General features: G+C 35.9%; 6 protein-coding genes across 6 annotated transcripts; 3 read left to right on the top strand and 3 right to left on the bottom strand.

The window, feature by feature from the left end:
- Positions 1-217: 217 nt before the first annotated feature.
- Positions 218-1,642, bottom strand: LOAG_00879 (ubiquitin-conjugating enzyme E; the record flags this gene model as incomplete). The annotated part of the gene is made up of 5 exons (XM_003136419.1): positions 218-295; positions 525-703; positions 810-907; positions 1,110-1,215; positions 1,573-1,642. The coding sequence occupies 5 exons, from the start codon at positions 1,640-1,642 to the stop codon at positions 218-220; spliced, it is 531 nt and encodes a 176-aa protein (XP_003136467.1).
- Positions 1,643-1,904: 262 nt separating this feature from the next.
- Positions 1,905-2,265, top strand: LOAG_00878 (hypothetical protein; the record flags this gene model as incomplete). The annotated part of the gene is made up of 2 exons (XM_003136418.1): positions 1,905-2,000; positions 2,044-2,265. 2 exons carry the CDS (start codon positions 1,905-1,907, stop codon positions 2,263-2,265), a joined length of 318 nt encoding a protein of 105 aa, XP_003136466.1.
- An 815-nt stretch (positions 2,266-3,080) lies between these two features.
- Positions 3,081-6,746, top strand: LOAG_00877 (hypothetical protein; the record flags this gene model as incomplete). Its single annotated transcript, XM_003136417.2, has 10 exons — positions 3,081-3,342; positions 3,596-3,703; positions 3,812-3,900; positions 4,032-4,202; positions 4,531-4,617; positions 4,996-5,103; positions 5,284-5,471; positions 5,809-5,988; positions 6,087-6,256; positions 6,705-6,746. The coding sequence occupies exons 1-10, from the start codon at positions 3,172-3,174 to the stop codon at positions 6,744-6,746; spliced, it is 1,314 nt and encodes a 437-aa protein (XP_003136465.1). The 5' UTR covers positions 3,081-3,171.
- A 786-nt stretch (positions 6,747-7,532) lies between these two features.
- On the bottom strand, positions 7,533-10,877 carry LOAG_00876 (histone deacetylase 3). The gene is made up of 9 exons (XM_003136416.2): positions 10,472-10,877; positions 9,750-9,898; positions 9,419-9,612; positions 9,133-9,289; positions 8,769-8,907; positions 8,413-8,570; positions 8,259-8,338; positions 7,983-8,090; positions 7,533-7,880 (listed from the first exon to the last, which is right to left on the bottom strand). The coding sequence occupies exons 1-9, from the start codon at positions 10,666-10,668 to the stop codon at positions 7,776-7,778; spliced, it is 1,287 nt and encodes a 428-aa protein (XP_003136464.1). The 5' UTR covers positions 10,669-10,877; the 3' UTR covers positions 7,533-7,775.
- A 117-nt stretch (positions 10,878-10,994) lies between these two features.
- On the bottom strand, positions 10,995-19,957 carry LOAG_00875 (hypothetical protein). The gene is made up of 24 exons (XM_020445575.1): positions 19,820-19,957; positions 19,231-19,324; positions 18,691-18,788; positions 18,372-18,520; positions 18,010-18,092; positions 17,796-17,916; positions 17,446-17,579; positions 17,100-17,260; positions 16,735-16,816; positions 16,497-16,586; positions 16,056-16,217; positions 15,680-15,877; positions 15,486-15,599; positions 15,178-15,335; positions 14,909-15,024; positions 14,617-14,764; positions 14,300-14,429; positions 13,974-14,099; positions 13,584-13,763; positions 13,010-13,248; positions 12,640-12,830; positions 12,207-12,340; positions 11,965-12,056; positions 10,995-11,748 (listed from the first exon to the last, which is right to left on the bottom strand). Exons 1-24 carry the CDS (start codon positions 19,942-19,944, stop codon positions 11,547-11,549), a joined length of 3,327 nt encoding a protein of 1,108 aa, XP_020303982.1. The 5' UTR covers positions 19,945-19,957; the 3' UTR covers positions 10,995-11,546.
- Positions 19,958-21,967: 2,010 nt separating this feature from the next.
- Positions 21,968-22,968, top strand: LOAG_00874 (hypothetical protein; the record flags this gene model as incomplete). Its single annotated transcript, XM_003136414.1, has 3 exons — positions 21,968-22,249; positions 22,545-22,606; positions 22,806-22,968. 3 exons carry the CDS (start codon positions 21,968-21,970, stop codon positions 22,966-22,968), a joined length of 507 nt encoding a protein of 168 aa, XP_003136462.1.
- Between the last annotated feature and the right edge of the window lie 3,053 nt (positions 22,969-26,021).

Raw genomic sequence — 26,021 nt, 5'->3', positions numbered from 1 at the left:
TTTAAATTGAGATTAAAGGAAATTGCTGCTTGGACTGAACTGATTTCAATGTATTTACGGAGGAAACAAGGCGTTTTGTGCCTTGTTTGTTCTGAAATCACATGATTTCACTAATTTGTTTTACAAACTTATAAAATTAATGCACAAGTTTATATCCAATATTAATCGCACGGTGAATGTCATTAATTGGTGCGTGTGTAAGTGTTGATGTTTGTTATTAAGTTTCTTCTTGAGTTCTGCGTACGCATTCAGCAACCTTCTTTTTAAATGCTGGATAATTTTCACGAAGCATTTTCTGGAATATTCTGGAAAATCCGCTTGCAAAGTGTTTCATCATTTATCACTCGTTATCGTTATCAACGAAGTAGAAGAATTCTATTTGTAGGCTAAGATCTTGAAAAGGAAGCAATGGGAGAAAAGCCAAGAAGCTGGAAATCGAAAAATTGCTCAAAATGGAGTAGACGGTCGAATCCATAATGTTATTTTATCAAGTGCACTTCCCGTGTTATAAAACATTAACATACGGCAGCATCAACATTAGCAGGTGACTCGTAATTAGGATCAGCAAGCATGGATATGACAGACAGCAAAATGGTTTCAACTGTATGAACTGGTAACCAGCGCTCCTCCGGTTTCTCATAGCCGTAACGATCATCGCCCGGTTCATGAAGGATTGATATACAAACATTGCCATCGATGTCTACTAAAACTCTATAAAATAAGCTAAATAATGCATGCATAATAATAGTTTAATGTCCAAATCTTATTCAAAACCCAACTTTTGGATAGCACATCAAACAGAAGCATACTGTTTGGATGCCAGATTTTTGATATGAATCGCATTTTTGGCGGCCGCTGCGGGTAATCGGCAGGAAAATCGAGTGTAGCACGAAATACCCCACCTTCACTGAAGGTATTCGTGAATGTTTTTTGAAAAATCATAAATGATTCTGATCATCTGTTATGCATAATAACAATACACTGAGTTCATCAGGATGTGTTATCGGATATTTTTTGGGGAAAGAATGGATGGTATTGCTAAGGGAAAGTTGGGAAAAAGAGAAGGACAAAGCATTTTTTTTTTCTACAAAAAGTTAAAGATAATTTACTACGGAGTATCTGGTGGTCCAAGTACAACCACTTCCCATTTGTAAATATCTTCAACATCGCCACGAAGACCAGCTGAGAATCCTTCTACTGGTGATCGTTTTAAATCTACAGAAAAGAATTTCTAATTTTATTTCTTAAATCTTTATTCCCATTACTAACAATGGTGCAAATTAGAACATGTATTGAATTATCATGCTGAGTAAAAGCAAGAATGAATTAGGAAAAGACAAAGGTTATCGTTTTATCAAAGTTCATTTCGCAGAACAATTTTACAGTTATTGCGGAAAAACCGACAAATAAAAGAAGTACGTAGGAGGTCTTTTGTTAAAGTTAAAAAGCACATATATTAAAACTGAATCTACACACATTGGAAATAATCTTATAATTATAAAAGTTTCGATTAAGTTCAAAATTTGAACTCTTTCTCCCTCTCTCTAAACCTGTCATTTCATTAACTGCAACCTTGAAGTTGTCGTTTTAATAAAAGCGCCGACTGGCATGTCGAATTGGTACTTATCTGCGGTGCAGCCATTCTCCACCTTACTTTTTTAATAAATGTTACAGTGCCATAAGAATGTATACCTTATATGGTTTTGTATAAATGAAATTTCCTATTATTTTTTGGAATTTGTGATAATCCGGAGCTGCAGTGGTTGCATGATTGCTGCTTGCAGTGAAAAGAAAACTTGCAGGTCACAATATGTTAGGTCGCTTACATTTAGCATCTGCAGTTCGGTCAATGCTATGGAGAAATTGGCAGAGGGAATGGAGAAGGGAGGAGAGGGACTGGAGAAATGAAACGAATAGAGAGGGAAGAGAAGGCGGGGAAGGGAAAAGAGATCAGGCAGCATAACTTCAATCGTTCACCATTTACGAGTTATCGAGCCGACGTTGGCAAACTGAGGATTGAAATGAGAGTGGTCCAGCTTGCAGATGCGTTGTTCCTTCCCATTCTTCCCGTCACTCGGTGAGATATACTATGGGATATCCGGAAATGATTGCTGTCAGGACATAAACCCAATCCAATTCACCCTGGCCAAGCGGACAACACATATCTGTACCACGCTTACATCAACATTCCACTCCACTACAGACCCATGTGTACTGCTCCACGGACACCTCTTGTCGCGGGAAGAAGCTTGTATGCCCTTGTGAGATTGCGATCTATGCAGGTGATGGCTTATGCTTCCAGTAGGGTCCCTACCAATAGGTCTCAATTGAAGGGTCAGACAAAGTGTGTCCAGAGCAGATTGGTTCCCTAGCCTCCCGCAACAATCCTAGAAAAAAAATTAGCTCTAACTTTAAACCCAAACAAATAAAGCTTGTCTAGCCTTGTAAGACCATACATCTAAGAGAAGACTACTCTAACTAAGCCTACGTCTTGAGGGCTTCGTTGTCACCGTCCAAGTTCGCTAGGCTCTGATAGATGAAACTTAGAAGTAAAGCGTGAATTAATTCCGCGCATGCGGTTCTTCACTTAAAAAATCCATTGCGAAGCTGGAAGATACACTACATTTGTAGTGCTTGAAGCAAGCATGGGTAGAACCCTTCCCAAATCTTCGTTTGCATAGCACAATCATTATAGTGATGACCCATGTATATCGATCCATTTGTGGATCTCTTCGTTAACTTTTCTTCTATTTTTAATATTCATTTGCACTCTTTTTTCATCTGCACTTTCATCTTCCCGTAATTGCATGAGAGGATGAATGAACTTTAGATATAATTGTTCTCTAAATAACACACTTTCACTTGAAGTAAGCTAGTATGGAAATGAAAGTGGTCAACGTAGTCCCTTCGTCATCTACGTCCACAACTGATTAGGGATGAAACATTGGTTCACATGACTATAATTGTGGCATATTTCATTTCTCCTGATTTCATGTCACTGAATGACGCTCTATGGAGAGTTTGATGTTTGTCATACAACTACCTTCCATAATCATTACTAAAGGAGAATTAGTTGCAGCAGCAACGTCAGTACAACATGCACTTTCACTGCACTTATGCCATCACACATCGCTATTACAGTCGCTGTTTTTAAAATTATTTTGAAAACAAATGAAACGCATTATGCAGAAATTTTCGGTAACCAGTAGTGCACTGCTGGCGCGTGTCACTGCAATACAGCTCTTCGCCACCAATATGGATAGCCCTGTTGCAATATATCAATCGTCATATAATACTACAGGAACGAAAATTCAGACTAGCGATAATTCCAACACAGCCGAGGTTCCTTATTTTTCATTAATAAGAACGCTGATAGAATTGGAGAAGCATGAATAAATATGACTAGTTTCTATGCAGTCTTTTGAACTGTTCAATTAGAAAGCTTCTTTATCATTTCTGCTTCCAAATCTCTTCCATTAACCCTACTGGTGATATTTTTTGGTCATTTGCATTACATGAAGTAATTCATTTGCTTACTTTCATCTGTTGTATTTATTGGCATTGCAATTTGTGAAACTAATTTTTAATGTTTCAGAAGTGTACTTTCAAACCTAAAAAGATTCTGATTCTGTCTAAATTAACACGGTTGGAATATGAAAGGCAAACTCATCCATTTCTTGACGAAACTCAGCTGAAAAAAGCGGTAAAATTAGTTTATGCATCCATGTTTTTCTTTGCCTAGTGCAACTATTTTCTGCTTATTAGCTGAAGGGAGTTTTATCTCCAAAAATCACATTTTTTTTTTTTTAAGCTGGTACGGCGAGGATCTAACTATGAAAGGCTTCGAAGGCGGTATGATGAACACTATCAGTTTTTAAATGTCGTGATAGATGAACTAAGGTCTGTAGATTGCTTTTCAGCTGGAGTTTAATATTCAGATAGCTTTTATGCAATTTTTAGAGAAACTTCGCAAAAATGTGGATTTTTTATCTGACTATTTTGCTCATCACTAATTCAGTATTTAATCTTAGAGCTTGTGGTATCGAAACTCGAACTGTGCAGAAGTTCGATTACAATAATGCTGCAGTTTCGTGGGCCGATGCTGTATTTTCTGCGGGTGGTGATGGCACGTTTCTGCACGCAGCTTCAAAAATTTTATCAACTGAAAAACCTGTGATAGGAATAAATACTGATCCTAAGGGGTTAAAATTTTATAATTTTTGGATATTGTTGAGACTTGTACCGGTTAATTTGGGTGTGCTTCATTTTTCCTCTTTGCAGTTATGAAACTTACGCAAGTTGAAATTTGAAATAAAGTCTTACAGCGTTCAACGATCTAAAGTGCAAATGGATGGGTATGAATCGTTGAAAAGTTTAGATCGAAATTAAAATAGTGAGCTTAAGGTAGCCTCGTATTTTGTTAGCTAGCATACAAAATTAAAATGTATCATTCGTTTATGTGGTACTTGTTAATGTTTCACTTTAGCTTCTTTTATATTTCTGTGTTCAAAACAATGATTCTAGTTTTAGCTCAGAGGGCTATCTTTGTTTGCTGAAGAAACTGTCGCACGAATATTTCAAAGATGCCTTAAAACGATTACTTGCCGGTGATTTCAGGTACTAAAGAAGTATTATTTTTGAAACCAACATTATTAAACCTTGTTTAATCAAATAATTAATATAGGGTATTGGCTGTTGGTTGCCAGATGTTAACAATTAATTTTTTATTTATATTTCAAAAATAACGCTTGTGAGAACATTATTCCATTTAAAATACTTCACACGTTCTATGATCTTGGTTGTCATTTGATGAAGGATTCTTAGAACAATAGAAAAAACATGTTCTTATATCTTCGATTAGTGATCAGCATTTAGAAAAAATCATAATTGAAAGGTAACTGATATAAATTAGGTTGTAATTTAAGTCAAGCTATAATTTTTCTGTAATCAGAAATCCTAAATATCAATTTTATTCCATGAAAATGTTAATTTCAGGTGGTTATATCGACAACGTATACGCATACGCTTGGAAGGGGATGTTGGAGATATTGAACCATTTTATTTGCATGAAGAACAGCTTCCTTTTCATTACTCAAAAATGCAGTACGATTTATCTACTACGGGTTTTGGTTCATTTTTGATTTTCCATCGAGAATTTTATCCATAAAACATTATTTATCCATGTCCATACATCACGATCTCAATACCCTGGGGATTCAAGACCAGCTTTTAGCTTCTAATTAATATTACGTCATTGGTGTTTTTTATTAATCCAAATCTCAGGGAAATGTTGAAATCAAGGAGAAAAACGGAAAACCCTACTGAAGGAAATGTGAATGTATTATCGGATCTGGCCTTAAACGATGTTTTTATCGGAGAGAGCTTGTCATCACGTGTCTCTTATTATGAAATTCAATGTGATTATGGTGAAATGGTGAAACAGAAAAGCAGCGGTGTTGTAATATGTACAGGTTCGATTTTTACAGATCCGGTATCTCCGGAGTCTTTCCCAGTTATCCAGGGTGCTAGTTCTAAATTCCCAAGCAAACTCCAAGCATGAGGTGATGTAGGGTATCTTTTCGTTTTTGAACAGTCATTTATTACATTCGGGTAAATGGAGTAGAGAATAGCGACTGTTGAGGAGCATATGCAAAAACAATGCACGTAGTTTTTAATTTCTGTGCTCTTTCATGTGCCTTTTAATAGTATCACTAAGAGCTATGCAGGTTTATTTAGGCTATGCATATTGTAGTGGTGCTATTTTCGTCGAAATTCATATTGGAAAAAAAAAATGACCAAATAGTTCAGGATCTGGTTCGACTTCCTGGTATTTCAATATAAATAAAATGACTGATCACTGTATATCTAATATTCTGGGTATTGCTTCGAAGGAGATCGGTAATATAACATTGGGAGAGGATAAATCACTTATTCGAAGGATTCGTGACATTTATAATAGTCGCCTACTGCTCACTCCGGATTCTGAAAGTTATTTTTTCTTCATCAATGTCCATTTCTTGTTGGTCTTCGATAAAAATTTGCTTCAACTTCATTTTACATGATATTTATTTCAGTGCCTTTTGTAGATATGGCTTACTGCGTTTGCAATCCAATATATAATGCAACATATCCAGAGTTCCCGCCTCGTGGATTAGTGAAGCGTTTGCGATTGCATTCACGTTGTTATGATGCTCATTTGGTTATTGACGGCAGAGTTGCCTATAAATTTAACGATGGTGCTGAAGTAGTCCTTGAGGTTCTACTTTTTATAACTTTTTGTTACTGAAGCATTTTGCATGCTTGCTGGATATCAAACCGTTTACATTATATGAACACCACACATCAATTTAACCAATTAGTACCATAAACCGTAATTAAACCTTGAATTTCCGTTATTCATTCTTGTACGTCACAGTATGCGTCGTATCTTTAAAAAAAAAAAGTTCGAAGATGTTTAATATCCCAAAAAGTATTGTAATCACGACTTACTGTAGGAATATGTTTTGGGGTACTAAGTGCCTCTTCAATATCGATGACAGCTATTCAAACACTATAGCAGAGCTACCACAAAATGTCAGTAAACGTGTTAAATAATTCCCGGTCAACTTTCTTATTAAGGATATTTTTGCATACAACAGGAAGTTTATGGTAGTTTTCTCTTGTTTAGAGAAATTTTATTGCCATATTTTACAACTGATTTGCAGATCCATCCCGAAGATGCGTTGAAAACAGTCGTGTTTCGATGAAAAATATTTGCGACAACTTCCCATCATTTAACAATATTTTGGTAAGTTGTTGACGCATACTGAAACTTACTCAGATCGTCGGCGGTAATATTTCCCTGAAACTCGTCTTTCTGCAACAGGTACATTAAAACTTCATCACCTTCGCCACCTACGATATAATTGCCTTGTGTAACTTTTGTGTTTACAAATATTCCTTATTTTAACATTTTCTCCAAGTGTAGCATCACAGTGTAGTAATCGTGCACAATTGTGACATTTTGAGACTGTACGACACTGTAAAATGGAATCAATTTCCGGTATATACTTTATTTTGTTTTTACTGTTACTAAAGAGTTGAAGGAAATGAACAGTTGAATCATTTGGGTGCCAATTAAATACCAAATAAGTCATTGTCTCTAAAGCACTGTTTTTTCTTGTTACAAATTCTTCATTTGAGGAACTTGTCCGACTTGTCCTTCCCCACAACTACTCTGTTCATTCAGACCTCTCCTCTTGATATGAACATTCTTCATCCTCTGGAAATTTGGAGTACCTTGATAGTTTTTTAAATAATGCTTACGTGTTATTCTACTCACATTTTTCATCTGCTCAAATCGACTTTATCTGCAAATGGCAACTGTTAAGAATCCGTCATAGTTGTATTCATTTATTTAACCATGTAGGGAAAGCATTATATTTCCACGATGCTCTTCATTCTTTGTGAGTCATGAACGACTTTATCTGAAACAAAATACGTTTTCAACAAATATGAAGTCTTTAGCTTAAGTTTGTTAATAGAGTACAGCATGCTTTGAGATGCCAGATTTATTTTGAAATTCAGTGATGAAACATGAACCAATGCAGATCAATATAAGCGATGCATAAAACCAAACAGCTGCATAAAGTAGGCAGAAATTTTTTAACGAAAAATGGTACATCTCCTTTCTTCCATATATTTAGAGTTAGTCATCCAACGTATCAAACAGACAGGCTCTAAAAGCGGTCCAGGATGGAGCAGCTCCGAATCATATCGATAGGCACTAGAGAAAGTCATGATGAGCGATCAATTTCAGAATTGATACCGAAAAATGTACCGCCATCTGGATTATTATCAGTTGGAAGAACATCTGGAGGAGATTCTTGCAATGAGAATACCTGAAAAAGCAGACTCAAGTTGAAAGGTTTATACATGTATACATTAACATCAACAGTCCTTCAGATTTACATTTTTGTAGGAAATTCAAAATGAAAAAGTACTTCATCAGGATCTAAAAGATCGGGTGGGACTTCTTGCATCTGTACCGAAGGTGCATGACGAATTTGCCTCAAATGATCCAACACTTCTTGCTTGAGAGCAGTGATATACTAAAAATCATGAAAATACCGCGCTGACCTTTTGTACAAATGACGCATGGAAGTGCTTAAAGTGTAATATGAATTTAAATGTTATGAAAAGATGAGTTTAGGCAAAGATCGAAATAAACACAAATGTACACATTTCCATACTATCTCAAAAAAAATAATTGGACGGACTTCTTTGGTATTTTGATTCTCCTGCCTTTTTGCCAGTGTCGGTCTTAACGTAAATTCGGGGGCAAAGAACTGTAGATATTCTGAAAAGAAATATTTTAAACACTGTGAATTCCCTCAAAGTAACTAGAATCTCGAGAGCAGATGAAAGTATCACCAGTATTATTCGGGATTTCGTCTGGTATTTCGTCTTTTTTGCCAACGAGAATTGCAGTTTCATACGTCCAACACCGTGCGACGTTACGTAATGTATATCCTCCACCACCCACTGCAAGCATTGGAATTCCCAAACTGCGAACAAAATCTACACATTCTCTAAAATGATATTTCGATACTAAAGAAATGCATACTGTAAATCGTTCCGATAAAAACCGAAAACTGAAAATACTGTATCAGGATTTACCGTTTAGTCGGTATACAGACAAATAATCATCGCAGCTTTCATAACTATTTACAGCAATAGAAAGCGTACAACAGTTAAGTTAATCTATTGAAGAAGCAGAAATAACGAACCCATGGCCCGAAAAGCTCAAATTAAAACACCCCAGGCGATCGCATCCTAGTGAATCAGCTCCGCATTGCAGGACAATAACTGATGGATTGAAACAATCAATAACAGCCCCCACGACTGGTTTAAACAAGGAATGATAATCTGAAGTGAATTTAATTCCAAAACTAAAAATTTAGTTTAATCATTTATAGGATTTTAATCATTTATAGGATTTCTGAATTGAAAATGGATATGAGCTTACATATATTATTTTCATAACAAAAGTTCATAAAAATAAATATAACGGAAAGTTTTAGTCCAATCGATAGTTCCTATAAATCCATAAAGACTGTATCGGCGCTAGGATAAATGAAAGAATATACATACTTTCATCATCCATCCCCTCTTTCATGGGGACGTTCACAGCGTAATAACGACCACTATCCTGCCCAACATCATACATATCCCCAGTTCCTGGGAAAAAATAATTGCCGTACTTATGAAACGAAACGGTCATCACTCGATCGGTCAAATAGAACGCTTCCTGGAAATGTTGTGCCTAAGAATTAGAAAATAAAAAAATTAAACCAAAGAACAGTATTAATCATGTTCCTGATAGCAATAACTAAATTTCGCTTAAAAAAACCTTAACTGGCTTGTTAACAAAGATTACTTGAACTCCATCGCCATGATGTATATCTATATCAATATAAAGTACTCGAGGATGGTATTTCAGCAATTCTAAGATCCCAATAACAATGTCATTCACGTAACAAAATCCTGAAGCTTCACGTTTTTTGGCATGATGTAAACCACCACTCCAATTAATGGCAATATCACTTAGACCATGATTTAGGCGAGCAACACCTGCAAAATGTTACTCTTTATTACACACAAAGGAAATATTTCAAACTTTTCTGAATAATTTGATCTCCCATTTAATTATGAGGAAAAAAAAATTAAGCGAAGGCCCATCACAATATAAACATAAATCTAAACCATACCGCTAAGTGTAGCGCCCGTGTAAATGGAACAAAATTCGAAAATCCCATCGAAAATGGGACAATCTTCACCAATATTGTATTGTGAGAAAAGATTTTCATACTGGTCAGCTGTGCGGGGTGACACTCGCTGAAGAAAATCCACATAATCTCTGCAAATATAGAATTTCAACATTGCAAGCAAATTTTTCTACAAGTCATTATAATCACTAAAGTGAATTTTTGATAAACTCTTACGTTCGTGTCCAACCTTGTTTATATGACTCTACATATAATCGAAAGGCAAAGACAGAACAGCCTCATATTTCTTAACAGTTCTGAATAACTATTAGACCACGATGCAGATCTATGTCAGAATTGGTGAAAGAATGGTTGTTGCCACTATATAATTACAAATGTTCATACAGAATGGTTATGGCGCTGCTAGTGAGAGAAATCAGTTCAGGTTGATTTATCAAAAGAAATGGAGGAAAAGTATCAACTGCACATGATTCTGAGCTGTTCGCTGTTCTGCAAATTTGCTTTTGCGTCAAGGTACGTGTCAAAAAAAATATGTTTTACATGTAAGATTTTAGGATGTAAGAAATAGATGAGTGATTATAATGTCACAATGTTTATATCTTAAACTTGAGTGAAGAGATGCTGAAAAGCAGAGACAAATCTTCAGCATACAACAACCAAGTTACATGTATCAAAAATAATCCTGGAACGCGCAAAGACCTTACTTCGAATGGAACCGTTCAATCTCGATTGCAGATGCACGAGGGGGTGTGAGTACAAGCATTTCTTTGTGCAATCCATAATTGACAACTAGACTGTGTAAAGCAGCTAAGCGCTGTGGTTTCATTGGATGCCTCGAGCCATAATGAAAATTTGGTACATCGTGATGGAAATAATAGCATACCTCCCGTTTCGACGTCATTTCTTCCGATCTCTCTTCATTACATCCTTAGATACCCTATTTATATACCAGTACTTTACCAACATTTATGAAGACTTGAAAACCTGACTTAACTTTACTACCTACTTCAGAAGTCCAATATCTACAAACTTGTACAAAAAAAAGAAAAAAAGCACCACTACAGCGTGTGTAATAACACATGGGTCAAGCTCAGCTGTCATGAAGACCTCCTCCAATCACTAACTATATGAATGATCGTTCCCATGCAACCATTTACTTCCTTCTGTTGACTTGATCTAAGCTAAGAGAAATACATGTGATTCGACAACACTTCCAGTATCTGAACCGTCAGAACAATTTATTTACTAAAACGATATTCGATTCAGATTGTCAACGACATAATTTTATGTCACATAATATAAGGTAAATTCACAAAAGAAGTAATACGACACATATGAACAAATGTAATCCGAAGAACATAAGTTTACAAAACATTATAAATGGTCCGTAAAACAAAGCATTTATACACAAACGTATCGACTGTTTTCTTAAAAACATATGGATCATAGCACAAAATTAATATGCAAATGAACGGATAAGAAAAGTCTTCGGCATGCAGGCGATCCTATATTTGGTAACAAATTTTCAAGATTTTAAATTAAAATTGTGCTTCAAGCCCCAGGATTTGGGCCTACTTAGATGCAACAACAAGTAATAGGTGATCTACTGAATGAAGGGATTTCAGCTGAAAAGGATAATTAACAAAGAGAAGTGTGGTAACCACTCTCTTGATGAAAATAAAACCGTGTTTGAAACAAACAAATTAGACTATGTCATACTAAAATAATTGGTTCTGCAAAACAATATATCCCTTGCGATATATAAACATATTCCACTGGTCATAAGGCTTTTGCAACTGTTGCAGCATTTGATGCAGTTGGCACATGATAAGTACGATGAGGTGATGAGGATGAGGATGAATAGGAAGGGGAGGAGGACGGCTGAGAATATAATTCAGCAAGAAGTTGTGCTAATGCTGAGCTACTTTCCACACGCGATAACGATAACCAGCTAAGTAAACGCTCGTGTCGGCGAAGAAGTCTGAAAATTTCGAAGCAATTAATTACATAACCATTCCATTCAACTCGACAATAAAGATGACTGAAAAAGATAAAACTGATCTGAATACAACCATGTATTCATGCTATAAACAAGAGCAAAAAACGAAATGGAAATAAAACACTGTTGCTGGTTCTACAAAGTTCAAGAGAAGTCTGATTAAGGCGTGTGTGATTATCACGAAAAGAAAAAGTTTACCGTCTTCCATCGGTTGAATAACGCGCCAAATTTCTGAGAATGAGACAGCTGGTCAAACGGATACTTTTCGTCACGGGTCCTTCGGGATCATCCTATAAGTTTTCAACATATTCACATTTTCTCTTTTGCAGAGATTTTAATCCTATATTCAACTCACCGTTAAAACCAGGAAAAACTAATTAAGCATATGGAAAACACCGCCGCACAAATTATTACAATTCGAAGAAATAAAAGAAACACACCGTGATATCACGGGGAAGATAATTGAAGGCATGCCGCCGGATTGCTTCAACAGCTGCATTCTTTGAATATCCCGGGTGTTGCACAATTTCTCGTGGCCTTTCCGGATTAACTGGCCCTAAAGGTAAACCGTGGCCTGCAAATAAGAAAAAACGAAATGAAAAATGAAAAGTGAAAAAGTGAGTAACATGAACAGGGATAATTTCAAGGAACAGTATAGAATGTTCTTGAGCTTGCTCTCATCTTGTTAATTACTTGATCATTTATTTAAAAAACTGTATGATGGTAAAAAAAATTACTTGAATGATTATCGTTACTTTAATTATTTATAAGTTTGATTATTATTTTAATTAATTACTTGGCAACTACTTGTTTGCAAACTTTAATTGTTTACATTGTTACTTTAATTATTTATAAATCTTCGCAGATATGAACCTTCTTTCCGTCTTTTGGCTGCAGCTTTTAGAGCAACTTCATTACAATGGTGATCTTGTAAATGCGTCACCATGGACCATTTGGCACGCACTGTTGAATCACATCGTGGCCAATGACATTGTATGCTGTGATCATTGCTAATATGCTCCTTAGTGCAGTGATAAAGAACGAAAGATGCAGATGAAAAATGCCTAAAAAATTAAACTCTACGGAAATTAGAAAAAGATGGAAAAATGCAGATCCTTCCCTGGTAACATGAAGTAAATTTTGTGTGCATACAATTTTCAAAAACAGTTCGAAGTTACAAAGTTTTAGCTAAGAAACTAGCACAATAAAAGTACTAGCACAACAAAAGAACTGCTTTAATTACTTTCCGCATCCATTCCATTCACACAAGTAATCGTCACTGTCGGCTGAAGATGTGGTTGGCCTGGTGTTCGAACATGCTGATACGCGACGTCGCTTCACAGAGATTGGAGAACAGGGTGTAGATGCACAAGATTTCAGTGAATCACAATCATCATCACGATAGTTCCCCATTGCAGATGTCGAAGGATGTATCATCTGAGTATCAGCACTCGTTTTTGCAACATTTACTACCGGTTTCACCTAAATTTAAGTTCTAAGGTGTTGTATTTTATATATGACTAAAGATTAATACAGCCAACACAGATCCACGGTAAACGCTATAAATTGGTGGAAAATAAGGGCGTTAAGGTTCAGAAAAAGGATTCAAAATGTAAACATGTAAGCAACAGTCTTTGACTCTGCAAACTTTGGCGAGTATTGTACATCGGAGTTACGCACCTAGTATTCCGTATAAAAATGAAGGGCCCTTTACTACTTAACTTTCCTCCCAACATAAACGATAGTTTTCAATTTTTCAACATAAAAATGAAATTCGCGCACTTCGCTATATAATTTATAAAATTAAGAAATCCTGCCTCTTTCGAGCCCGAGAAAGCTAGATTTCCATTTAATGCTTGACTGACCGTACTTCCGGAAGACTGCGGAAGTTCACTATCAAAGCCATTTGCCATACTTTCACTGTTTATAACTCGACTATCACATACTCCATTCATACGCCTTGCAATAGTACTTTTGGATTGTATTTGATTATGTACCTGCAACTTTACGTTAATGAGAGAACTTTTTTTAAGACCAAATCTATTTCCATTTTGTGAGGATCACTACTTGTTTAAAGATATGAATCTGATTCATAATATTGAAGTATCGAAAATAAAACGGGACATTTAATTTTAGATTTTTAGCACTAATCAAAACTAAAACCTACAACTGGATAAGAGCAATTCTTGTAAATATAAATAATTCACTTGCGGAACAAGTTTTTCATCCACAGCGTTTACGATTGTTCGCGAAGCATTTTCTATACGCAAAATCTTTGTCTCATGTCGCTGCTCCGATATGAACTCATACGCCTCAATTGCCCCTCGACAAACCTCAAATAACATTGGTATTTTAGAAAGTCATAGGAAAAATATTTCTCCTTTCCCATTTCCATAAAATTTGATCATAATTCCGTAAGTTCGGAAAATCAGGATATAATTTGCCTCCAACAAATGTACAATCAATAATTTCCTTCATACAGTTCTACAAAGAAATTAAAACAGTATTTTTTGTTGTGCACTCTTATAACTACCTGTTGCCCGACTGATAAACTGGTTGAGGGTTGTACATTCGCTACATGGGAGGAAGTGAGACGTGTCGTATCTTCTGAGAGAAATGACGCTGGCAAAACTGTTGTATTGTTAGATATTTCATTCGCTAACCTGCAAAACAAAAAGTGTCAGTCAGTTTAGAGAATCGAAATCCTTCCCCATATCACAAAGACCAAAACAGAAACAGAGGTTTACCAGAGTTAAAAAGTGTGATCTTATTTCTGGGAGTACGTTCAGAATTTTTCAAATTTTCAAAAAAACCAAAATTTTTAAAGTTTCAAACGTTTAGCATGAATACTTCTTGTCAATAGCTGGAGTAGTAGCAACTACGGTAACAGTAGTATGGCCATTTAAAATTGGTGGTGCATTCACGTTATCTGTTAACATTTTCTGTACGAGCGGATGATTCGCCACCAAAGATGTATGAGAATCGGTGTTTGTAGAGGCTGCAAGCATTGCATGGTTTATAAAATAAATTGCAACTTAATCTGAAGAAACCTTGTTATTACTGAATTCTTAACTTGCAGTACCCATAATTGTTTTCCAAAGCAAATCTACTAGCACTTAGGAAGATCGAAGATCGAACTTACCAGTTTCATGGCTACTCATATTTGGATTCAATCGACACATCCTTATATTTTCAAAAACTGGCACATTGCTGCCAGACGAGGACTGAATCCGAAGTATGACACTTGGATACACCGCTCTGAATTTAAAAATTCTAATTGTACGTAGCATAGCGCAGAAACCTAATTTGAATATATTTCTGACAAGCAACAATCCTTGCATTTGTTTAATTCTTCTCACGATTTCCAGAAGATATTCCCGATGAATTTAAGAGAAACACTGCAAAATAAACCTCATGATATTTGTAAAAGTTTGAACGGAGCCGGAAAGGGCACCGTAACGATGCCGAAGGTCATCAACATAGCTTGCATATAATTCGCCCCGAGGCACTATACTGCCCATCTCAAAGATACAGTTCATTCGAATCCACTTTGCAGTCAACTGCTCAACCTACAAAAATCATTCGAAAATCAGTCAAGCTGTATTTAATTAGAAAATTAATGCATTTTCAAAGAAAACAAAGAAACTGCGAGGAATGTATCCACGGCTATCCCTCACAAAGATGGGAAACTTGGAAAATTTCCAAAAAAATCTGGAAACCTTAGAATCTCCAATTACTGGTGTTGAAGTGTTGGAAGAACCGCGTGGAGTTACCATTTTGGACGAATAACTCGTGGAATGCGTGGGTGTTACAAAAGAACCTGGTCTGGTTGCCTAAAAAATCTACCTTGAAATTTTCGCTTTCGAGAAAAAAAGTCTACTGAGGCATGACGAATGTTTTCTAAAAACTATACCTGATTTTGAGGTATTGGTATATTTTGAGGAGGTGGAGGAGCAAGCTGTGAAGGGCCATGAAACTCAACCACTTTCATTCCGATTAATCCGGATGGACCAAAAGATACTGCTTCAACTGTTACTAAAGACACCAATGTATCAATTGCATGAGGGAAACGAGATAACTGGTAACAAGCGGTTGCTCCCAGTTCGGAGATCTGTAAAAATTACCAAATATATAACAAAAGATCAAAAAATGTATTTACACATATCCTAAAGGACTGCTAAGTAACGCCAATTCCTGAATTCGTTATTTGATCTTTTTTTTTCAAATAAACCAAAAAATAATGGCCAAATAATATCACCGCACACGCCTTATGATGTAACACAATATACCTGGTATAGAGATTCCAAAGTATAAACACACATCATGATATCTTTGACAGAAATTACGGTAAATATTTTAGATAAAATACGATAATCGAGAAATTCACAGATAAGAGATTCATTACGCTCGTTATTGCACAATCCGGAGAGAATTTCGAGGGCTCGGATTACCTGGAAAATGAACCTGTTTACTGAATGTACAATTATTTCATAAATTAGTTTGTAAAATTTTAAGCCATAAGCGCGATTCTTCCCTTAAGCAAAGCAATATCATAAAGTTTATCAATGGAACTAGTTTCCACTACTAAAAAAAAATGTTCTGAGTACTTTGTGAAGAACACAACATCCCGCGGGAAAAGAGGTAGATACGTGGCGAGCCTTTACTTCCAAAATAATTCAGTCCTTAGATTAATCTAGAAGCAAGATTAGCTCACTAGATGACAAACTTACTCGAAATTTATCGTCCGAATGAAGACAGCATGAAACCGTTTTCAGTAATAAATGGTTGGTGGATGATGATTCTTCCGCCATAAGATCGATCTGGAATTTGACGCAGTAGTCAAGTTCTCTGGTGATTTAAAAATTTTTTTACACTTAACATCAGTGAGCATGAAAGGTATTGGATAAAAATCTCAGAAAATCCTATAAAATTCTAGAAAACTCAGTAAATAATAGAATAAACGCTTACTTCACAAGCAATGTTACTTAGCGCGTCAAGTGCTGCTGTTCTCAACATACTCCATTTACAACTCGAGCAAATAAAAAGAAATCTGAAAAAAAATAAACAGTGAGAATGTATGAACCATAATTTATGACAGACATATGTTGCTTGATTTATCAATCCAATGTAAACCAGTTCCCAGGGATGTTATTTTTCGCTAATAATAAAAAAACAGAGAAGTAAGGTGCAATATACTCGCTTAATACCCGTTATATTTCAACATACAGCAAAAGCAGGGGGAATGATCTATACTTAATATGTGAATTATCATGGTGATATCAATAAACGACCAAACTAATCCTTGTCTTGGCTCTAAATTTTCACAAACATACTTAAGTAAAGGCCAACTCGCTGCCAGTACAGCTTTATTAATCACTTCAAAGGAAAGATTCCTTATGATTGACAACACCTGCTGCACCCTCCATGATACAACATTACGCGGTTGAAATTCAGTGTCTAAACCACAAAATATATTACTTTCTTCTTCCGAGATCTGAAAATAAAATAACTGATAACATTAAGAGACGTAATCGAAAAATGAAATACTGTCCCATAACTATCTACCATTCCACTGAGGTGTGGTTTAAGGATATGCGAAATTTAGAAACATAAAAATCTTAATATTTGCAATTACTGATGTTCATCACAGCCCAAAAATTTAAAGAAAAAATGCTATACCATGGAAGGTCTGATATGAGGAATAAGCTTGAGAACTTCGTCATCAGTGATACCAGCCCCACTCCAAAATGCAATAAAATTGTGACCAGAAACCAATTCCCAACTTTTGTACAAGTCGTAAAATGCTCGGTCATCTACAGTGAAAGTCCCTTCAACACTCACAGTACAATCCATTAATATTTGCAAAAAATCAGATATACAAGCGAAGTACACCCTAACTGTGCATTTATTGAAAATTGATGAAAAAGAACACTATTCGGAACAATTTTCTTTACTTTCTGCCATAATTTATTTTTGAATGATTCTCAGAATCCATATCCATTTTATTTTTCAAATAGTAACTGACAAACCATCTGGAAAGATCGCAAGATGAGCAACCAAAAGTGTGATAATTTGTGGAGCAGCAACAAGTCGAAGAACTCTAGGTCCAGGATGTGACAGTAGTGTACATACGTTCACAGCGAAGTCCACCTCAAACATATAGCCAGAGATCTCTCTCCGAAAAAAGATTCGTCAAAAATCAAGACAACTACTCTAACGCATAAAGGATGAGTAAAAAATTACTTCATTCGGTAATCCAGAAAGGAGGCTTTTAACAATGCGGTCATACTCTGCTTCTTTCTTTTCTGGCCGTAATCGAAAATATTCTGCAAATTAAATACGATTCGTAGCAGGTCCGACTCAGAAACGATCACCAAGCAAAATATTCTGAGAGAATACACCGTGTAACTGCACTTCATGTCATACAAGGAATGTTGATGCACCAATAAGGTGATAAGGTGGAAGTACAGTGAAAAACAAAAGTTCAAAGAGACAAAACATCCACACGTTCTAAGATAATCAAGGAATAGATTTGGTTCATAAATAACTTCAATCTTCACAAAATCCAACCTATCTTTACAGACTAATAAATGCCGTGACTGTACCTGAAGCCTGCCTCTGCCCCGTACTGATCGGACAGTCAGCAGTAGCCAACGACGAAAAACCTTTGCTTCGACTTCTCGAACTTAAAAGATCTGAATCTGCATCATCCACTTCACCAACCAATTCATTTTGCTCATATTTTGAAAGGTATCTAAAAATAACGTATGGAAGCTTAAGAAATGAGTACGTGGCAAGAAATAACAACCAAAACGTTTTTTTAGTCGAAATAAAGTCTTGATGAGCGGAAGAAAAACGAGTTAAGATGTTTAATAGTGACTGTTTCGAACTTTCCAAACAAAAATTGAAGAATCGAAGACTTGCCGCATGTAAAGCACTTTGACTGCGTGTTCAGCAACCGCCACGCCGTTCGTAAGACCGATTGCACAAGCTATATCACCCCATTTCTCATTACATGAAACCTGAGAATGAAAAACTTTCCAATGTCACCATATGTCCATTTTCTAAGTTAAAAGTTTGACCTGCACGTCTTTGTAGAAGATGCGAACTTCTTTTGGAATTTCTGCTAACAACAACCAAGCAATACTAATTTATACACCAAACAATATAACGGTTGTTTCACTAAAGTCTCCACTAGGAAAACTTGGAAATCTGCAACTAAGCTTGGGAATGAAAAATTGAATTGTTTCACAAAGGAACTTCAAGCTCAAACTCAAGTAATCAAATCAGAACACGTCAGTATTTAAATAAAAACAAAAAAAAAAAAAACCAACGTAGTCGAAAGCTTTCATTTAGAAAAGGATCCCGAAACATTTTACACAACCAAGCTATAGGCAAAAGAATTTTACACGATATTTCTTAGGAAACAAACTTAGTCAATATTTTGGACAAAATAATATGAACCTTTTGCCATCCACCCATCGAAACCACAGTGTCATACAAACGAAAAAGATCCACTTCAACACCTTGAACATGTGGAGACTTCAATCGGCAATTCCTGCAAGTAAAAATCTTCAGACTAACTTTCCCACCGATATTCTAACTTTGAACAAAAAAAAAAACTCTTTGACGGCTAACACTTTTTTTGAAAATTGATGTATGTCACATATGGCATGCAACCCGCTCACTAATGGAAGATATGTTGCCCTCAATGGCCGGATAGGGCAAAAATGAATCAAAAAAAACGAATCGTTAGAGAACGCTACCTCAAGTAGCTACGGTGATATGAAGAAGTAGAGCTGTTTAGCGTAACTTTGGAAATTTTACTTCAGCACAACAAAATGTATCATGAAAACATTAAAATAGATATCCCTCAGCAGTGAATTAAAAAATGATCCTGATGATTCTGTAAACCATAACTAACGAAAGAGATAGTTAAAATGTTACACTCCAAGTGAACTGTTCCAGCAGCAAACCAGGATATGTATCACCTTGATTCTAAATCACGAATCAGAAATCTCAGCATCAAAGGCAAAATGTTAATAAATCTAACCAACGCTTTTTGTAAAATGTCCGTAAATTCATATGAAACTCTGAACAACGCTGCACTTTATCGGGATTTTCCATTAACCTATCGAGATACTCCCCAATTGACGACTTCCGCTTCCGTCGCTCCATTCCTGTGAGATCTGCAGCATCGGCTATTATGAATTGCACATTTCAAAAAATACTAAGCGTGAGTCCCGCGAACGCTTAAAAACAAAGCATTTTTCAAAGGAATAATGATATCTCATTATCAGCAACAAGTTTTTACACCTATAAAGCTGGTATTCTTGATCTTGATAATACATTTTATTCCAATAAACCAGGAGATTTATTACTTCATCCCTCTCATTTTTAAATAGAACAAGACATTCAGAATGACTCTTCGACAGCAATGAAAAAAGTTTCGTTTGATGAGCTACAGTATCCAAGATGTGCTAATCACTGTCGTTTGATCAAAAACGCTTTCTGATCAAACACTTTCTGAGATACGTACAATCTGTTACTCCTACAAATAACCTCAGCAGTTGGAAACTGTGTTGGAACTTCAGTTCGAAACGAAAAGGAAATCATTTCTATCTTCTAAAGTGAGTATAATGAAGTAATGAAATGACATAGGGAACGCATATACTGCCCAGGATGAATTTTTTTGATCGTAGAAAAAAATGCAGAGAAAAATCCTGAAACTTTTCTTTTTTTTGGCATAGTTTTCTCCCAAGTTCTTATCCAATTCGAAAAGTATTTCTACAACACTTTGCAGATTTATACCGTTCATATATAGTCGGCAACAGTTTTATCCAAAAATAACTCGAGCGTTTCACACATCTCGAGACGCAACTACTAGATTTTGCTCTAACGTTTCTCCTGATCAGCAGTAGTATACTTCACCATTTTTAACTCTTTGCTGAAACCATGATCACGAGGAATGACAACCTGAAACGTTACCAGGAAAAATAAACAATACTTATTTACATGGAAAAGATGCTAATTAGAAACCTCCATTAAACCGTTTTTCGACTTGCCTATCTCAAGCCATACACCTACGGTTATACATATATATATACATATATATATATATATATATATATATGTATATATATATATAATATATATATATATATATGTATAAAAGCTTCCTCACACACACACATACACATCAAGTTATATACACATCGAGCACATTCAAAGATACAATAAACTGAATAAATAGATCAAACATTTGACAAAAAATTGTCCACAGCAATGCAGCTCGATGGTACTATTTCATCGCACAAAAAATGAAGCTATGTTTCGGCTATCATGGCTTACAACAAATTTTAAAAACGAAGTTGTCAGATTCAAAAGTCGATGTCATGTAAATGCAAAGATATAAAACACAATTCGGGATAATTCACACAACCGAAAATCGAAATCACATAAAGATCCATCACTTGTCAACAATAATTCCATATCGACGGCGACCAATTCTTCTGAACAGGAAGTTCTAGCAGGATGAAGAAGAAATTTCTAACGTTTAACTATCATCATTCACCTGCGTGAAAAGTGTTTAGACACTTTTAGGTAAAAATTTAAAATCATGGAAAATTCGCTCAAGTTCTCGGAAAAACTGGACTTCGATGCACTGATATGGTTATAAGATAGTCTTTACTTTTTCCCTGAATAGTAAAAACTGACTTATAATGACAACAGTTAAAGAAGTTTGTACAGTCTAAAACATGTTGTAAGTTTAGTATTTACGTAAAAGACATTTCATATTAAAGAACCAATTAGAGGTATATCTGAGAGAGACTATGGCTAATAGATAATTTCAAAACAGACCCATCAACATTGAACCAAGTCTAAAATTAGTGATATATTAATGCACGCCAGTTATTCCGGCATTTTATGATAGTTTACTCCTTTCTCTGCTTCACTCCAACTGTAACTTACGCTACAGTCTAGCGTGTCATTTGTTGCATTTGCGCTCCTTATCGTTGACGAATATGCTTAAAGAGTGATTACAAAACTTCAAAGTGTAACATAGCTGTCACAAAGATACAACAAAATCGTTAGTAATAGAGAGTGAAACGTTAGTCGAATGTGTCATAACACAGAGTAACAATTCTGTCGCAGCATCCACGCACGAGAACGTGCACACTTAAATGTTTAAGCGGAAAAAATGGAGCAGCAATATTGTGCGGTAAATGGCACTACTTCAAACAAAATAGCTAAAAAGAGGGCTGAGAGTGTGAACGACATCAGCGGCCTGTCCCTTCTACTGATATTCTCGCAGGTGTCACATGCACACCGCGTGATCCCTGTCGACCCTGCAGGATTACACGCGACGTACACACCCATTCACACACGAGCGAAAAGTCCCGCGACAAATGATCCTATAACACACCAACCACGTCTTGTCCCTTGTTCCTATGCGTGCGTGTTAGTAACAGCAGCGCCATTGGTTGGCTGTTTTGATGGAACAGCTCACTGTCTGATCGTCTGGCCAAAAGATCGATTTTCTAAGCAACTCTATTTCATCGATATGCTGACTGTCTGGATGTCTCACAACAGCAATATCATTCTAATATCAGTTCATCCTCTCTATCATTTGTCTTTTTCCATGTTCTCTACCAATAAAACACACTACTTCTTCATCTTCTCTAATCGCTCTACCTTCTTCATCATTTAGTTATGATTAGGACTATTCAATAATCCATATCGATCACTCCCTTCAAATAATGCTCTCCTTTTTCCAGCGCTCTATGGATACCCCCACCATCTTTCCTAGTGACCACGCTCCAAGTGTTCTCCTACATCAGTATGCTATTTTATATATTGTATCGTTGTCTGGAACATCCAGCATACTATTTTGTTTAAAAGTCGGGGGGGAGATTGATCCATTTTGCGATGGCGTTATCAGATCGATAAGTTGAAGCGGGGGTCATTATTGGACGAATATAACGGAGAGTCAGACAGTTAAGTGGATTCAAAAGAATGTGGAAAAAAGAGAGATGCAGGGAAAAGGTGGTAAAGATCAATTCAAGTGCGCGTGGTGTATCAGTTTTCAATCACTTGGATGACGCCAGCGCGTCATGTGATTGTTCGGCGCGTTGTTACGTGACCCTTGAGGAATGGTTTCGGACTGGTCAATGTGTCCAATGTGAGGTGCTGCCACCTTAACCGTACTCTGAGAATGACTATGTAAGGAAGAAAAAAACGAGTGTTGGCTCTTGGCGCTGCTTGGGAATGAAGTGACCGAAATAGGTATCTCTATGGAAAGTGGGTCAGTGTCACCACATCTGATTTAGAATCAGTTCACCTTCTTAATGTAATATCCCAGCTTGTTTACACCTCGAGTAATCCGCAATTTACAATTTTTTGTCTTCACTGCAAAATTCATTTTATTGGGAATATGCGACGATCTGTTATAATTCCCATACCAAGTGACCCGATGGAAGATAACAGTATTAACTTTTTGATTTTCTTTCATGAATATATTTTAACACTAACTTGTGGGTGATTTATAGCAAATTCCTTTATCAGTGTAAAAATTACAGTTCGAAATTATCGGTGTCGGAAATGGTGTAATACAAACAAACAAAGAAATCAAAGACAGCAAGTTTACTTCATAGCTCAGGAAACTTCCATCATACGAATCTTGTCAATGCCAGATTTCATGTTTTATGTAAATATAGGTTAAGCGTTAACATACCTCGGAGAATTACCGGAATGACTGGTAAATTGCAAAAGATTTCTTGCTACAAGAACAATCCCGAAGCCGATTATTAAATTTATCTCGAAAAAACTTTGGAGTCAGTAAATTCGTGCCAAAAAACATAAGTTCTTCAGCATGATTACTTTTTATTTTAACCACTGGATTTTCAAAACTTTCAGTTATTTTCTCAGTGCTGTGCATACATGGATGCTTTTATTTAAAATTTCTTGAACTAACAAATTTCAGTGTGTTCAACGCAGCAGATTATTTCTGTTCATTTCAAATTTGAAGCGAAAAGTGAATGGTTCGATTGAAGGAAGGCGTAACATTGATGAGTAATTAGTTCACCACTGAAGTAAGACGATAAGAGTCGCTTAAAATAAGTAAAGACTGGATAAATTTATCAGGCTTTTTCAAAATGAGCTTACGATGTGGAAAAAGCTTTACGATGATCCACTGTATTTCTTCATGTGATCCGGAAATCTGATCCATTAAATTCACTGGCCGCATCACCTTACGTTCACGTTACGTGAGATTCAGAAATGAACTTGAAACTTATAACTTGAGTTGGTTTTAATTTTATAGATTTATTTGGTTTCGAGTATTCAGACGGTCAGTGTTATCAGTATTGTAAATGATAGAAGCTGATTGAAAGCGATCAAAAAATACTCCGCTGTCATTTCAGTGTTGACAGAACACTGACCATTTGAATACTCGAAATCATCTGAGTTCTCAAACACTAGTTGAAATGGTCAACCAGGAAATCCATACTTAGTTGGAAGCACATTACAATATGTATTACGAAAATTGGATTGATGCAGCCATTAGTAATGCTGGTCACAGTGAAATCACCAGGTCATAGGTCATTTAATTAATGCATGATTGGATGTCATTCCAAATGATGGCCCATATGTTGTTTCTAGGAAGACACTAAAATCCCTGACAGATTCATTTGTTTTCGTTTGCTCAAATGAAATGTTGCAAAGATAATTGTTCCTTTCTTTCCACTTTATAGAACTCATAACTAGAATAATCTTTCGCCGAAAATCAAGCATATCTTTTCTATGAAAGCTTACCTGGTCTATTCGAATCGAAATTTGCGAGGAACACGAGTTTTGCGCTTAAAAGCGAATTAATGAGCTGTGAAATTTAGTCTATTACTTCGATACATAGATGATTATTTGGTCAATAAACTCGTTCATGCTCATCTAAAAACTTAGATTTCATGCAAATTTCCATTGTTTCGAATATATGAATAGGAACCTTGAAGCCATTCGATTAAGAAATTCACTATCCCTTCTACGCAAGAGCACGCTTTTTTTTAGCGCAACAATTACCGTTTATCTTTAACTTGTTTTTTAACCATTACACAATTATCTCTTCATTACCTCCTTAAAAGTCTAATTCAAGCCAACATCTACAAACAGAATGGGGAAATCTAAAATGATGAGGAAATAAGGAAATAACTCTACAGAGTTTTCTTCCGCTAGGAAGAACACTAAAGTGAAGTGAAAGCGGGTCTGGTGTACTTTGTCATGAAATGAAATCTTGAAAAAGCAAGTCATTTCACTTCCGTGATTCATTACCAACTTGGAAGAAAAACTGGATTGCGGGGAATTATGCGTGGAAGAAATGGAAACAAGAAATACCAGAAGCTTGTCGTGTCTCAGCTCTGTCTCCTTTCGCTTTCACCAATCGATGTTATTGTTATCAAGCATTGTCACTTATTTCCTCTAAACCTCTAATTCTCATCATTATTATTCTCACATGGACGACATCAAATTCCTCATTTACTATTTTCATTAAACTTCCTTTTCGCATTTACACTTCTACGATATTGCTCATCTGTCGATGTGTCTTTTTTTTCTTCACAGGAAATGAGAGATAGCATTAAACAACAATCTGTTAGTATGTGGCAGAAACAAAAGTGGAAAAAGAAGTGGAGCCTTCTTAAACACAAAATAAACAACTTTTTGATATGGTAAAGGAATACAACTATAGGACCATTACGGTAGTTTGAAAATAAATTTATTACAACAGAAATTTTAGACACTGTCCTTTACGTGGAGGAAGGTAGAAGATGTCAGTTTTGCTTTCCTTCGTTTTATAGATCATGAATAAGAATTACAACTACTCTTTACTTTAATATAAATATCTGACATGAATGATGTTTTTATTTGATCACTTCACAGCTTACGTCATCATTCATTTTGATAAGGCTTATATAAGGCGTAATGTGAGGCTGCGTTACCATGATCGGATATACCAAATGGTAAATTATGCTGATAATTGTGTATTCCGTTCTCGCGCTTCGGTAAATCCTCTGTTCAATGGTAAAGGCATCTTTTTTGAAAAGTGACTGCCCGAAATACCATTAAATTTGAAATTTGATCCGTGATTAGGCTATCTTATGGACATCGGTTTTGACAACATTTTTGATCTTAAGTAATTCTCTTTTTTCCTAAATTTCAATTTCAAATAACAACTACACCACAAACTTCCCTCTCATTCCGCTACA

Source organism: Loa loa (genome assembly GCF_000183805.2).
Source record: "Loa loa unplaced genomic scaffold supercont3.10, whole genome shotgun sequence".
In the NCBI taxonomy this organism is placed as follows: Eukaryota; Metazoa; Nematoda; class Chromadorea; order Rhabditida; family Onchocercidae; genus Loa; species Loa loa.
Note: the sequence above shows the minus strand (reverse complement) of the source record. Positions and strands in the feature narration are given on the sequence as shown.